The sequence below is a fragment of the Gymnoscopelus braueri genome (genome assembly GCF_963280865.1).
Source record: "Gymnoscopelus braueri genome assembly, chromosome: 12".
NCBI lineage: Eukaryota > Metazoa > Chordata > Actinopteri > Myctophiformes > Myctophidae > Gymnoscopelus > Gymnoscopelus braueri.
In genome coordinates this window covers 42,774,498-42,790,990 of record NC_137614.1, presented here as the reverse complement: position 1 = coordinate 42,790,990, position 16,493 = coordinate 42,774,498, and the positions used below count along the sequence as shown (strand labels likewise).

The window sequence follows — 16,493 nt, the reverse complement described above, 5'->3', positions numbered from 1 at the left end:
AATTTTGGAGGTCCTTGACATGAAAAAGTTTGAGAACCGCTGATTATAGCAACATACGTTTTTTTTTTTAACTGTAGGATTTAGAAGACATTTGTAGAATCCCCCAGAAGCAAAGATTTGAGTTACAAATATTTGCCTTAAAAATATATATATATATATTCAAAGATTTGCACACATTTTCACGATTTTTCAAAAATAGCAGATCTACAAGCTCATAGCGCGGCACTCGGTGCCGCGCTATGAGCTTGTATATCTGCTATTTTTTGAATAGCCAAAGAAATCTTGAAAATGACACACAGATGCGTTCCCGGTCTTAATGGGTTAATTTCTTCGGGGTGGAAGTTCTCAGAAGTCGTGTGTGTTGTTGAACTTTATCCATCTGGAGTCGGGGAGATATTTCCATTTGGCACCTCGTTCTGGCTCCGCAGCGCCTCCAGACACGATGCCGGGTTCAGCCAGCACTTCATTTTAATCAAGCGCCACAGTCTGGACAAATAGATGCTTTCCAAAAGGTTTCCAATCAACCTTTCTCTCCTTTTTTTCTTTTTACGTCTGTCGATTTGAAGGTGCCTACAGAAAGGCCAAACACAGTCGAATACAACACAGTTGTATATCAATATCAACACTGAAATACCAAGTAAAGCCTGGCATGGTAAACACAAGAAATAATCTAAAATATTTTAAATAATAAGCTTTTTTTTGGGGGTGATTGTTTTGTTTGCTGTTTTTTTTGTTGTTGTGCAAATTCTCAAGTTATACGATTGGACTGTGTGATTCAGCGCTCACATCATACCTATAGTGAAGCACACACCATGGACCATGGAACTAATGTGTGTTAAATCATGGTGCACACAGCAATATTAAACTTCAGGTTGTGACTGTGGGGAGGACACCAGCGCCGAGTCATGAGTTCTGTCTGCTACGGCGCTTTAGTGCAGAACGCACAAATTAAATCCAGAATGCGCCGTCGTGTTGTTGAAGTCATGTGATGAATTAAGTAACCTAAACACATTTTTGCTCTAAATCAGATGCTCTCTCTGTTCTCCGTGGTCTGGAGGGGGGGGAAGAAAAAAAAACGAAAGTGACAACGTGTTGCCGTTTCCTCTGCTCCTCCAGTCCGCTTTGCCAGGATAAGCTTGGATCAATTCTGGGCCTATTACTGTACATAGAGTCCAGTTAGCATAGTTCTCCTTGCCAGTGAAGAAAATAAGTGAGCAGACCCAGGCGAAGCAGGCAGCCTTGTGAAAGAAAAACACCATTTGTTCCGTTGAACTATTGAACAGGGGTATATTCACCCAAAATGTACAGTTTATTATTTTGGGCTTTTCTTGCCTTTATTTATAGTTTACAGTGGAGATGGACAGGAAACAGGGAGAGAGAGAGAGGTGGGGAGAGACATGGAGCAAAGACCGTTGGGATCGGCCCCGCGCGGTTGGTGTAACCGTCTGGGCGCGTTGCGGGCAGGGTTGCCAGATCTGCTAATTATAATTTCCCCGCAAGATTTTATTTGAAAATAGCCGATCTACAAGCTCACAACGTGTCGCATTGCGACGCGTTGTGAGCTTGTAGATCTGCTATTTTCAAATAGCTGATGTACAGTGTTGGAAAAGTTACTAAAACATAGTAATATATTACTTATTACATATTACTTGTTTAAAAAGTAATATAGTTACTTTACTTATTACTCCCTGCCAAAAGTAATTAGTTACTTTACTAGTTACTGGAAAAAAGTAATATATTACTTTAAGTTACATATTACTTTATTGTTACTTTCCAACACTGTGTTGGAAAAGTTACTAAAACATTACTTTCCAACACTGTGTTGGAAAAGTTACTAAAACATTACTTTCCAACACTGTGTTGGAAAAGTTACTAAAACATAGTAATATAATATAATATAATGATTCTGATTCTGATTCTGATTCTGATTCTGTAATATATTACTTATTACATATTACTTGTTTAAAAAGTAATATAGTTACTTTACTTATTACTCCCTGCCAAAAGTAATTAGTTACTTTACTAGTTACTGGAAAAAAGTAATAATATTACTTTAAGTTACATATTACTTTAGTTACTTTCCAACACTGCTGATGTGCAGTATACGTTAAAGTGCTCATGTGGCCCATAGTCGCTTCTTTTGGGCTGGTTTTCCTAGACCTGGTTGCTTGTTTCTCTCATAGGATCTGGCAACACTGGTTGCGGGTTCGACTTCAGATCCCGACGACCTTTGCTGCGTGTCACCCCCCCCCATCTCTCTCTCCCCATTTCCTGTCAGTCTACTTACTATAAAGGCAGAAAAAGCCCCCCCAAAAAAAAAAGATGGTTGGGATCGGGACTCGAATCCGCGATGCGCCGTCAGACTTCATTAGAGCCTTAAGTTCCCGGACCCGCTAGGCCCCAAAATGTACATTCTGAAGTTTCAATCCTCAACGTTGTTGCACTATTCTCACGTCACGCAGGTCTACCGAAATGCTAACTGTTAGAGATGTGGAGTGTTTGTTTGATCTATGTGTGTGTGTGTGTGTGTGTGTGTGTGTGTGTGCGTGTGTGCGTGTGTGTGTTCCTCCTATATTACAGCGTCTGCAAAGGAGCTGCTGACGGCCTGCTGCGACACGGGGGAGAAATGGGCTTCGCTTAATGGGCACTGTAACAACATGGAGCTCCCCAGAGCTGACAGACGCTCCATATGCCGGTGAGACGCTCATTAAATAACCATTTCCATCATTCTGTCCGTTCGGTTATTATCATACAGGCTCGCTTTGCTATGCTGAGTTATCTTTAATTGTGAAGCCGTGCATGTTCCATGTAGAGACACACTGCCCGCTTGGCTGTGCTTTATCAGACTTATTATCGGCAAAGATAAATGTGATGAATATTTAACCCATGAAGACCGGGAACGCATCTGTGTCATTTTTAGATGTCTTTGGCTATTCAAAAATAGCAGATCTACAAGCTCCGCGCTACGAGCTTGTAGATCTGCAATTTTTTAAAACATTGTGAAAATGTGTGCAAATCTTTGAATATTATTTTTAAAGCGAACATTTTTTACTCAAATCTACAAAATGTCTTCTAAATCCTAACAGTTTATATAACATTTCAACAATAAACAATAAAACAAACATATGTTGCTATAATATCAGTGGTTCTCAAACCTTTTGGTGTCAAGGACCCCCAAAATGATTTCTCTTTGGCCGCGGACCCCCCCATCTCAAAATATTTTCTTCTAGGGACCCCCCAGAAGCAAATATTTGAGTTACAAATGTTTGCTTTAAAACAATATATAATTCAAAGATTTGCACACATTTTCAAGATTTTTCAAAAATAGCAGATCTACAAGCTCATAGCGCTATGAGATTGTAGATCTGCTATTTTTGAACAGCCCAAAGTATAAAATAATGGTTTTAAGTGGTTACACAGATGCGTTCGCGGTCTTAATGGGTTAAAAAGGTGACTTCATGCCACAAGTTTTAGTTTGAAAATGTCAGCCTTGCTGAGGCTATTTTATAAGCCTGTCTGTCAGTCTGTCCGTCCGTCTGTCCATGAGTTCTGTCTGTATCCCAGAACAGAGGCTCCACTTGAAAATCTTGAAAGCATTGGCGACCCACCCATCATCTGACCACTTTTCAGTGGTCAGACGGGTGGGCTGCGTGCATTTTCAGAGTGTTTGTTTTAATAATCATCAATCAATTGATTGTGTTCTGGCATGGATCAGTGGAACACATTTTGCAGCATACTTTAATTACTATCGGTATCAAAACAGTTAAAGGAAAAAAAGACCATTCAATCTTTTTGCACATTAATTATTTAATGTAAACAAAATTAAAGTTTTATTATGATTAAAATCTTAGTGCTTTGCCTAATTATTTGAGGGCCCACTTATCCGCACGGCACCACCAGTGGGACCCGGCCCACAGGTTGGGAATGGCTTTTCACAGACGTGTAGCAGCAAGGTCAACACAGCTGCAGGTTAGCAAGAATGTCTAATACTAGTGGCTATTGTTAACAGTGTTGCCAGATTTTGCGAGAGAAATAAGCGACCAGGTCTATGAAAACAAGCCCAAAAGGAGCGACTAGGCCACATGAGCACTTTAAACTTCTATACATCTAGCCTGGCATTGGCCAGACTGATAAAAAAAAAGATTTTGATGCTTTTTTCACAGTTGAAACGCAGTCACTGATTGGCCCGATCATTTTCTGATTTCTCACACTCGCTCCCTATGGGCCGAAGTCCAGACTGATACCGGAGGAGGAACGTGAGAGTGAATCCACGTTATCAGTCTGGCCAATGCCGGGCTAATATACATCGGCTATTTGAAAATAGCCAATCTACAAGCTCACAACGCGTCGCATCGTGAGCTTGTAGATCTGCTATTTACCAAAAGATCTTGGGGGGGAAAAAAGTGAAACATTTGAAGTACTTTTGAAACATTTTAACAACGCAAATCTGGTACGGGGGTCCCCTGGCACAACATGTTTTCAGATACGCGCACAATTTGCATAATCATTTGGGGGTCCTTGACATGAAAATGTTTGAGAACCACTGGTTTAAACAACATTTACGAAGCAAGCCCTAGATAAGCAACTTACGCTTTCGAAACAAGCCCGAAAAAAAAACCGCAACTACAAATATTCACAAGCGACTTCACAGAAACAAATAGTCCCCAAAAGTCCCAAATAAGCAGACATGGCAACACTGGTTGTTACTGCTGTAGCTGTGGCTATGATGACATGTCTTTGAAAAAGGGGTCCATTCTTCTCGGGGACCACTAGGGTGGGGCTATAGTTCCTGGCCTGTCAGTGTTACTGTGTAGCTGCATGGCATGATGATGATGGGTCACGTTCAAGTAAAGTTTTTTGTTGTTACTACTGAGCCATTCCCCAACCCGTGGGCCCGAGCCAGTGTAATAACTGGATGGGGGGGGGGAGGGGGGGGGGAGCACTACAAATACCGAACCTACATTTAGGTCTGTCATAATTATTACATAATCGTCTAGTCGCAATTATTTGAGTTCATCGTTATCATTATTTTTGCATAATCATCATAATAGTGATGATTATGCGTCACTATTATAGTGATGCACTATAATAGTGATGCGTTTTAAGCTTGTAGGTCAGCTATTTCTGCTTTTTTTATATTATATTTTATATTCTTTATAAATTCTTTATATTATTGCTTTTTTTTATATTACTAGTTTTACATGTATAAAATGATTAAATATGTCAATAATGTATTTGTATATTCTATCTGCCCTGTGCAATCTTTGATTACGAAGCCTAAAAGGCTTCATATGTTCCAGTTCTCAATGCCAAACACACAATTAAATCATTAATCGTCAATTAAACAATTAATCGTCAACTTAAATGTGTAATCCTGACCTATACCTACAGTATGAACCAATGAACACATATAAGTGGCCAGATGGGTGGGCCGCAAACCTTTTTTTTTTTTTTTTAGATCTACAAGTGGGCCCTGATCCAGAAAAGGTTGAAACCGCTGGTCTAGCTGGCATGATGGGTCATGTTCAAGTTCAGCTTCTGTTGCTATACGACCGGTACAGTCAATCATCAACAGGTTCTTTGATTGAGATCTTTTTTTATTTTTAAAAGCATTATTTTACACTTTGGCTATTCAAAAATAGCAGATCTACAAGCTTGTAGCGCGGCACCGAGTGCCGCGCTATGAGCTTGTAGATCTGCTATTTTTGAAAAATCGAGAAAATGTGTGCAAATCTTTGAATAGATATATTTTGAAAGCGAACATTTGTAACTCAAATCGTTGCTTCTGGCGGTCCTGGAACAAAATAATTTGAGATGGGGGTCCGCGCCCAAATACATTTTGGGGGTCCTCGACATGAAAAGGTTTGAGAACCACTGACAGCAACATAGGTTTTTTTTTTCAAAAAACTGTTAGGTTTTAGAAGACATTTTGTAGAATCGGTCTCAGGTCTTAATGGGTTAATACGCTTTGTGGCTTTTTTTTTTCTCTAAAAGATGAAAACAAACACTTTCTCTTTCAACCTCTAATTCAACTTCAAAGGAAAAGGTGAAAACATGACTCACCTTTACAGCCGAGCCAAACGGGCAGAACAGCTAACCTGGGTCACAGTCACAGTCCAAACACTGCTGCACTTCATTCTCATGGGTCCCTGTATCAGTACCTAGGAGAGATACCATCGCTCCTAGTTTGCTGATGATAAAGGGTTAGAAAATCATTCTCCTGCTTGTTTCTCTGTCCCAGGACGGCCCAGAGGCAGTGCTGTCTGGGCTCCTTGAGAGAGACTCGGTGCTTGACGGGTGTGAACGCCGCCAGACAGGGGGCGCCGTGTGACGAGGACGGCACCGATACGTGTGGAGCTGACCCCGCCAAGGCAAGTTCCATGACACACGCCAGACATACTGTAATGACACACACCAAAAAGTAAGGAAAGTTCTAGAAAAAGTGCTCCTCGGAGCACAGGTCTCCACCAGGTCAGGTTGCAAAAATCGGCCTCCTGGTGGCGCTAAAACAGGCATGTGAGAACTTTCACTGCAATCGGACGCTGCGTTCATGTTTGAGGCATATTGTTCAAAACGGGCCACTCCTGCAAACTTTAGATGCCAATCTTAGCCGATCAGGATTGACTATAAAAAGTCGGACAGATCCGTCTTGATCACATGACTATAGACATAATGTGTACCGATTTGCATGATGTCTGGACAAAAATGTGTTTTGCAAAAATCGGCCTCCTAGTGGCGGTACAATAGGCCAATGTGAAAAGGGTGGCATTTCTTCCTCTGCCTAGTGGGACTATAGAGATAATGTGTATCGATTCATTTGATGTTTGGACAGAATCTGTGGGAGTAATATAATTGGGTGTGTGCGTGCACAGTTTCACGTCAATTGGGCCAACGGTGCAGGAGATTAGCTGTTCACAGACGGACGGACGGACACACGGACACGGACGGACGGACAGACAGGGGGCAAAACACAGTCTCGGCCACGCCTTCACCCTGGCGGAGACAATGACACACACCAAACAGTGTGTGTCATTGTCGACAGACACTGATACATACTGTGTAGGGCCTACAAACACCCAACAAACACTTGTATCAGCTTTTGCTTTTGCGTCACGCAATGGAAAGCGGACCAAGGCCAAGGATATAATGAGCGCAGTTTCTTTCTTTATAAACAAAGACACGATTCCCCTGAGCACGGTGGAGAAAGCCTGATTTAAATCACTGGAACTGATTAAGTGCTAGACTCCAGGTACGAATGGAACACTGCACTGTTTCATTTTTATGAAGCCGGACATTCACCTTGTGTTTTAGTTGACTGTAACTATGTCATGCAATATGTCCCGCCATGTAGGGAGAGAGAATCATCTCACTCACCGTCCACCTCTAGTCTTGTAAAGTTAACGTTTACATAGATGTTATTCAATATATTCTTTTATCGCGGAATATATTCTAAACCAACCCCTGTTTGCATAGTTAATGCGTACATTATGCATTTTTTAACCCAGAGATTCTCAACCTTTTTAATTTCAAGGACCCCTGGTAGCTGAACTACAGCCTTTCTCTTCCTGGAAAGTTAGCATGCTGAAATAGAAGCCATTGTTCTTGCATTAATAAAACATTTACAAAGAGTATGAAATATTCTTTCACAGTTCAGTTGTTTACCAACAACTGAACTGTCCACAGCCCTCCTCTGAGCGAGTAGACAAAAAAAACGGTGCTATCTAGTAATGAGATTTACTGAGGACCAATTCTATGAAGATAAGGTTGAAAATGCAAGAAGTGCTCCTTAAAGATGGGGTGCCATGATATTTTTCAACCCTAAAACCTGATCATAAGGTATTATTATTATGTAAGGCTTTTTTTCAACAAAAAAAAAGTGTACAGAAATTGTTAAAATTATGTTTTTATGTGGACACGCCTCCAGTTCATTAAGTATAGAGCGTCGCAGTTCCCGCCCACTTCCTGTTTTTTTTGGTGCCGGAAGAAAAAAGTCAATGCATTTTTCCATTGACATTTCCAAAAATATTTATATCTATTAATTTAAGCCTCGAATCAAGCCATCATGACATGACATGAACCCCCCCCCCTCCATGATCCAATTACCTTATTTAATTTAGACAAAATGCTTCGGGGGCCACAGGAGGGCCAAAGGTTCCCACAGTTTTATGCATTTTCTTTTTACCTTCCCCGAAGGGGAGACTGTAATGTCTCAAGTAGTTTTACCGAGCGGCTGGGTTTTCCCAGTTGCTGTAGTGCTAGTGTGTGGTGTAGTGATGGTGAGTGTGGATTTGTAGCGTATAATTATGTTATAATCGTATCATCTGCCATCTGAGCCGGGTTTAAGGTTGAAGTGAGACCGCTGAGACGGTTGAACCCACTCGGTAGCACGGGGGCCAACGTATCGCCGCTGTCGGGCAGAAACCTCTTATCTCCATATTTTAACTTTTTGTTGGGTTTTTTTTCCCGTAAATTAACGCCCTACTTGATCACACTACAGCGTCACACAAAAGCATCAAAAGTAGCAGATCTACAATCGAGCTTGTAGATCTGCTACTTTTGATGCTTTTGAATTTGAATCTTGAAAAGTAACAGTTTTGGACATATGAGGTTTCCACCCGACGGAGACGATAATGCTCCAGGCTTAACCACTCAAACCCTATAGTGTACTTCCTTGTAAGATGAATAGCGGAAATATAGCCGATCTGCAAGGTCACATCACAGCTTGTGTAGAGCTTGGGAGCTTGTAGAGCTGCTGTTTATGTATTTTTGTTAATGTTTTTTGACATTTCTGTATGTGTTTTTGGAACATTTTTGAGTATTTTGTTAAAAGAAATAAGTTTTGAAAATCTTTGGTGAAATCTTCGCCTATGATGACATGTCCAACGTAGGGACGGAAGGTTGAAAGTGGTTAAAGGGATAGTTCGCCCACAAAATTACTTACTTTCTATCAATTACACACCCCATGATAGCCTTGAATTCATGGAGATCTTTTTGTTTTTGGACGCATTCCTGAGCCCCAAAAAATATGACCGGGTGTATTTCCGGTAGGAGATACATTAGCATCTTTCCGCCGGTCATCACATTTTTGGCTCAGGAATGCGACAAAAACAAAACAAATCTTCATGAATATAAGTTTTTTTTTGGGGTGAACTACTCCTTTAAGTGCAGACATTATGTCTCGGCTTTCACGATCCCTATACAGTAGCTTTGATGGCATTATAGATTATACGGACGAGGGGGAGACCTGATTAATCCCGCGTGGGGGGGAGTTCAGTTTCAGCTTCACCCAGCTGATGGCTGCTCAGATAGTCACGACGAGCGGCTCGGGGAGGGAGCAGTTAGGGGTCAAGTGTCTTGCTCAGGGACACTTCAACACGTATAAGACGTGAGCGGGCCTGCAGGACAGGTGAACCGATGACCTTCTGATTAACAGATGGCCTGTGTGTGTCTACCCATTCAAAAATACCTGTGGCAGAGCACAACCACACTATCAGTGGTGGAACAATGACTCTCATGTAAAAGTAGCAATCCCACGATTAAAACATTACTCTCTTACAAGTAAAAGGCTTGTATTCAAATGTTTAACCCATTAAGACCTGAGGTTCCGATTCTACAAAATGTCCTCTAAATCCTATGTTGCTATGTCAGCGCTTTTCAAACTTTTTTAATGTCAAGGACCCCCAAAATGTATATGTATTTGGCCCGCGGACCCCCATCTCAAAATATGTTGTTCCAGGGACCCCCCAGCAGCAAAGATTTGAGTTACAAATGTTCGCTTTATAAATATATATATTCAAAGATTTGCACACATTTTCACGATTTTTCAAAAATAGCAGATCTACAAGCACTCGGTGCCGCGCTATGAGCTTGTAGATCTGCTATTTTTGAATAGCCAAAGTGTAAAATAATGCTTTTTTTTAGCTCAAATAAAAAAATTACACAGATGCGTTCCAGGTCTTAATGGTGTGTTTTGAAATAATTATCTAAATCTAATAAGTAAATCATAACTAAAGTTTTTAAATAACTGTAGTGGAGTCAAAAGTGCAATATTTGCCACTGAGATGTAGTGATTCTAGTGAAGTATAAATATTGAAAAATGGACTTACTCAGGTAGAGAAAAAGTACCACTTAAACCCCAGAGAACTGGACTTGAGCAGAGCTACAACTGCACTTTAAACACTTTCTCGGTCTACACCAACTCTCTTCTCCGAAAATAGCCGATCTACAAGCGCACAATGCCTTGCGAACACGACACACTGTGAGCTTGTAGATTGGCTATTTTTGGCTAATTTTCCCCCTAGAACAAGGGTTTTCAACAGGTGGTCCTTGGACGAAACAGTGCAGTAAATGACCTGGTGACCTACAGTATGACGACACATCAATGTTGTCAGTTGCTGGGAGGTCAAGAAATTCCACAGAAAAGGGAATTAGAATCTCAAGAAGGGGAAGTGTACCGTATTGCCTGATTGAGACATCATTATTAGAAAAAAAACTGATATAAAACTGCATTCCTTTCTTTGCATTCCCAACTTTGGTTGGCTTCTGTCATTTTAAATGTGCTTTATAAAGTAAACTTTGAGTTGAGTTGAAATGTGTGTGAAATGTGTGTATAATCGCATGTGCCTGCTCACTCAGATACAAATCAGTATATCAGTTAACATGAGTTAACTGATATACATGAGAAGAACTAGCATATTTCTGTTAAATAATGCCTGGGCTTCATATTATTTGTTGCACGTAGTATCGCGCAACAAATTAAATCAAGCCATTAAAGGGGTTAAATGACTTATTTTCTATCAATTACACACCTCATGAAGCCTTGAATTCATAAAGATGTTTTAGTTTTTGGGGTTCCAAGTGGTTCCGATTCTAAATCCTAACAGTTTTTTGAAAAAACTTATGTTTTTATGTCAGTGGTTCTCAAACTTTTTCATGTCAAGGACCCCCAAAATGATATGCATTTGGCCGCGGACCCCACATCTAAAAAAAATAATTTCCAGGGACCCCCAGAAGCAAAGATTTGAGTTACAAATGTTCGCCTTAAAAGAATCTATTCAAAGTTTTTGCACACATTTTCACGATTTGATTCAAAAATAGCAGATCTACAAGCTCGTAGCGCGGCATTCGGTGCCGCGCTATGAGCTTGTAGATCTGCTATTTTTCAATAGCCAAAGTGTAAAAAAAAATATTTTTAGCTCAAATCAAAGAATGACACAGATGCTTCTCCGGGTCTTAATGGGTTAAGTACAGCACTTGAGTAATTGTACTTACTTTTCAACACCTGCGCAGTGCACACTAAAAGTACAACCACACTACAGTAGTACAGTACAGTACAGTACATCTGAGCAGGTTTATGGCTGTTATTATGTTCCTCAGAGCAACAGGGGAGCAGAGAGAGCTAGAGAAGTTTGGAAAGCGAGGAACAAGAGAGTTGCTCTAATTTCAGCCTTTAGCACAGCGATCCTAATTCAAAGTAAATATTATCTTCCTCTTCGGACCGCTGCACGTGTGTGTCTTTCCCACGAAGGCAGATTTTGAAATGTTTCCCCCAAACATGCCAGCCGCTCCGCTGCGCCGCATGATCTATCATGTCCATTAAGCCCTTAAGACCGGGAACGCATCTGTGTCATTTTAAGATTCCCTTGTTCTATTCAAAAATAGCAGATCTACAAGCTCATAGCGCGGCACCGAGTGCCGCGCTATGAGCTTGTAGATCTGCTATATATTGTTTTAATCGTGAAAATGTGTGCAAATCTTAGAATATATATATATATATATATTTTTAAAGCAAAATGTTTTACTCAAATCTTTGCTTCTAGGGTGGTCCCTGGAACAACATATTTTGAGGGGGGTCCGCGAGGTGGGGGGGGGGGGGGGTCCGCGGCCAAATACCTATAATTTTGGGGGTCCTTGACATGAAAAAAGTTTGAGAACCACTGGTAGTATAGCAACATACATTTAAAAAAAAAACTGTTTTAGATTTAGAAGACATTAGTAGATTTGGAAACATTTTCATGATTTAAAAAAAAATAGCAGATCTACAAGCTCGTAGATCTGCTATTTTTGAATAGCCAAAGAAATCAAAAAATTACACAAATGCCTTCCCGGTCTTAATGGGTTAAATTATCACCCAGAGTGTGGAAGAGAGTTCCAGTTCTCACTGTTCACCGTGTGTGAGTGAGAGAGAGAGAGAGATAGTTTTTCAGTTTAGTGTTTTACATTTAGTTTTAGTTTTCCTTCATTTATAGAAGCTGGAAAAGGGTAGGATGAAAGAATCCAGGACATCCTGAATGTTGAATGTTTGGTGCTATTTTACATGTTGATGAATTGAATACCTAGGACCCCAATGGAAACAAGACCGCAAGGACTTTTTTTGGTGTTATCCTTTTAGACAAAGTGTTTGACTGTACTCGTGCTATTTTTACATTTATGTTTAATAAAATATTCAATCAATTCAATCAATCAATCCGATATGATGGGGGAATACTTAAAGTTGTACAATGCAGAATCACAAATAACGATTTTTAGCAACCTCTGCTGGTCACTACCGTCACTGCATACAATTTCCTTAGTCCTCGATTACCCAGAATTCCATTCGTTTTCACCGGAAGCCGGAAGCGTTTCAAAAAGCGATCTTTTAATTGTTTTATACTATCTACGGATCGTTTCTCTTAGCCAGTGGAGCATTAGTTACCATGAGCTGTGCTTTCTTTTTCTGTTCTTTTTCGATCTTCCAATCCTACATTCTCTTAAAATCAGCGTGAGGTTCCTTTTTGTTATTAGCGCGTAGTTCCTGGCCAAACAGGAAACCGTTGCGTTAGTTCCTGGCCAAACAGGAAACCAGTGCATTTCCGCCTCCGTTTTCCGGCCAGATGACGTCATTTCCCCGGGAAAGTCCCCCCCTTCACCGTTCAATAGTAAATATATAAATAAAAGGCTTCCGGGGGTGAAATTCATGGAGTGGGTGTTGTGAAACTTTTGCCACTCACAAAAGATATACAATTTAACTTTAGTTTTGTTGAAAACGTTACCTAGTATGCCTTTAAACAAGGATGCTTCTGCGTTCCGCCCCCTCTTTTTTTGTTAATTTTAGTTTTAGTTTAGTTTTTCATTGTGAATCAAATCGTTTTTTACAGTGTAGACTGGGGTCCCCCAAAAATAAATCCTTGCAAATGGGGGGTACATGGCCTAATGCATATCATACTGGGGTCCGTGAAATAAAAAAAAAGTTGAGAATCACTGCCCTATACTAGCTACTATAATAACCACTGTTGCCAGATTTTGTGAGAGAAATAAGTAGGTCTATGAAAACCAGGCTACATGAGCGTTTTAAACCTACATAGGCTACATTGCAGGCTACAATTGAAAATGGCCGATCTACAAGCTCACAACGCGTCGCATTCGTGACGTGTTGTGAGCTTGTGCATAAGCAGACATGGCATCACTGATAACAGTGGTGGAAAAAGTACTCAGATATTTTACTTAAGTAAAATGATGTAGAAATACTCCGTTACAAGTAAAAGTCTGGAATAAAAAATTTACTCGAGTAAAAGTACAAAAGTATTGGTATCAAAATGTACTTAAAGTACCAAAAGTAAAATGACTAAAATGTTTGAAAATAGCAGATCTACAAGCTCACAACGAGTTGCGATGTGTTGTGAGCTTGTAGATCGGCTATTTTCAAATAGCCTATGAATAAAACAGGGTAAAAAGTACAATATTAGTAAAAGTAAAAAGTACAATATTTGGCTCTGAGATGTAGTGGAGTAGAAGTAAAAGTACTGAAAATTTGAATTATTTCAGTCAAGTAAAAATATCTCAGAATTGTTCTCAAGTACAGTACTTGAGTAAACATACTTAGTTACTTTACACCACTGACTGATAATAACAACCCCTATTTTGCTATGGTTCTAGGAGTGCTGCAGGTGCTGTTCTCTGGGCCTGCAGTACCGCGCGGAAGGACACGGGTGTGAGGCTCCCCCCCGCCTGGACCTCCAGTGCAGACACGCGTTTCTGAGCTGTTGCCAGGCAGAGGAGGAGGAGGAGGAGGAGGGGACCACCGCAGGAGGAGACGGCTGGCGCACCGTGAGGGAGAAGCCCTCCCTGGACCCCACCGCCATGCCAAAGAAAGGTTACAGCACTGTCCAACAACACAGACACATGTTACAACTTTAGGCATTTTAGCAGACACTCTTAACCCATTGAGACCTGAAGCCGATTCTACATGTCTCCTAAATCTCAACAGTATTCTGAAAAACGTATGTTTCTATATCAGTGGTTCTCAATCTTTTTCATGTCAAGGACCCCCAAAATTATATATATTTGGCCACGGACCCCCATCAAAATATTTTGTTCCAGGGACCCGCCCAGAAGCAAAGATTTGAGTTAAAAATGTTCGCTTTAAAAATATATATATTCAAAGATTTGCACACATTTTCACGATTTTTCAAAAATAGCAGATCTACAAGCTCGTAGCGCGGCACTCGGTGCCGCGCTATGAGCTTGTATATCTGCTATTTTTGAATAGCCAAACTGTAAAATAATGCTTTTTAGCTCAAATCTAAAAATGACACAGTTCCAGGTCTTAATGGATCCAGAGCAATTTGCAGTAAGCTAGATAAACACAAGGTAATACCTCAATTGCATAGAAATGGTAATCTAGTATCATAGGTAAACCAAGAACCAAGAATCATCAGTCCAATCAATATTGAAACTGTGCAAACTATCAGTGGTGGAAAAAGTACTCACATTTGTTACAGTGTTTGTAAAAGTATCAATACTGCAATGTAGAAATACTCTGTAACAAGTAAAAGTCGGGAATTCAAAATTTACTTGAGTAAAAGTACAAAAGTATTGGTAACAAAATGTATGAAAATCTTTTGAAGGTGCGACGCATTGTGAGCTTGTAGATCTGCTATTTTCAAATGGCCGAAATGTATATAGGGCTGAAGTGGGTGATGTATGTTTTGTAATAATTATCAAAATAGTAAGTAACTAGTAACTAGAGTTTTCAAATAATTGTAGTGGAGTAAAAGCACAATATTTGCCTCTGAGATGTAGTGGAGTAGAAGTAAAAGTATTGGAAATACTCAAGTAAAGTATACAAACACCTCAAAATTGAGTACATGTACTTAGTTACTTTACACCACTGATAAGTAATAAGTAGAGCTCCTGGAGCTCACAGGCAGCCACTTAAGGGCGGCTATTATGGGTGTGATATGGTCCCGTTTCTTCGTATTAGTAAGCAGTCTATAGCAGCAGAGTTCTGTATCACTATCAGTTGCAGGCGGGATGTGACTTTCTTGCTATAAGGCCGGAGTAGAGGGAGTTGCAGTAATCAAGGCGTGACGATGTGAGGGCATGAATGACCTTTTCCAGGTCAGGGGGCTGACACGAATGACTTGATTTTCGGCAATGTTCCTCAACTGAAAGTAACAGGATTGGACGACTGTTGTCTGTTAAAAGAGAGGTCGGGAGTCAAAAATTCAGAGTCAGATTACGGGCTGCAGGTGTGACAAACTGTTTTGTTATTTTGCGTTGTTGTCTTTTGTTAAAAACAACCGTTTATCTTGCATGAGGACAAGGAAAATTGTCCTTAAAATGTGTATTTCTCAAATTCGACTGAACTTGTGGGGACAATTTGGCGGCCACAGGTGTAGTAATACACCTGCACGCACACGCACACGCACACGCACACGCACACGCACACGCACACGCACACGCACACACACACACACACACACACACACACACACACACACATGACACACACATACCTGACACACACATACCTGACACACACACACACACCTGACACACACACTCTCAACTCGGTGCACAGCTAATGTAGCGAAAGCATTGTGCACAGCCCAGCTCCCTGCCAGGACACTCCACAAGAGAGACGTTTCAAAGAGCGGTAATGAAATACACACCCACTGACTGCACTGCCAGAGCAAAGCACAGATTCACACAAAAGACGATCCCTTTACTTTACTCTGGCTGCTTAAAGGGAGGCATTCATGGTAGCGAGGGCTCCCAACTCTGACGAAAAAAAGAGAGAGGAAAAAAAAGAGAAAAGAGATGGTGCGCTTCAATGCCCTGCCAGAACAACGTATACAGTACAATATCCTAGTTCACCCTTCTAACAAGGTACAATATAATACTAATACCCTATAGTTCACCCCTCTAACAAGATACAATATAATACTCTAATTCAGAGGTTCTCAAACTATGGGTCGGCACCCCAAGTAGGGTTGTGGGAAGGTGACAGTGGGGTCGCCACATTGACAACTGAAAACAATAAAAAATATATCCTTCCCATTCAGTGTGTTTTATTACAGTACCAAGTACCGTACCTTGGGCGACAGAGCTTTTGCTTTTGCTGCCCCAAACCCTGTGGAATGCACTCCCCCAAAACTCTCAGAGATGCCCCCCACCCTCCAATCCTTCAAAACCCAACCTCAAAACCCACCTCTTCAATATCGCTATAATAT

At 40.7% G+C, this 16,493-nt stretch overlaps 1 protein-coding gene across 1 annotated transcript in view; it reads left to right on the top strand.

Moving 5' to 3' along the window:
* The window catches only part of LOC308096134 (fibulin-2-like), a 91,106-nt gene that overhangs the window by 28,682 nt on the left and 45,931 nt on the right, over nt 1-16,493 (top strand). The window contains exons 4-6 of the mRNA XM_080443431.1: nt 2,581-2,695; nt 6,242-6,371; nt 13,915-14,131. Coding sequence (XP_080299557.1) covers nt 2,581-2,695; nt 6,242-6,371; nt 13,915-14,131 — 462 coding nt within the window. The remainder of the gene's footprint in view (nt 1-2,580; nt 2,696-6,241; nt 6,372-13,914; nt 14,132-16,493) is intronic.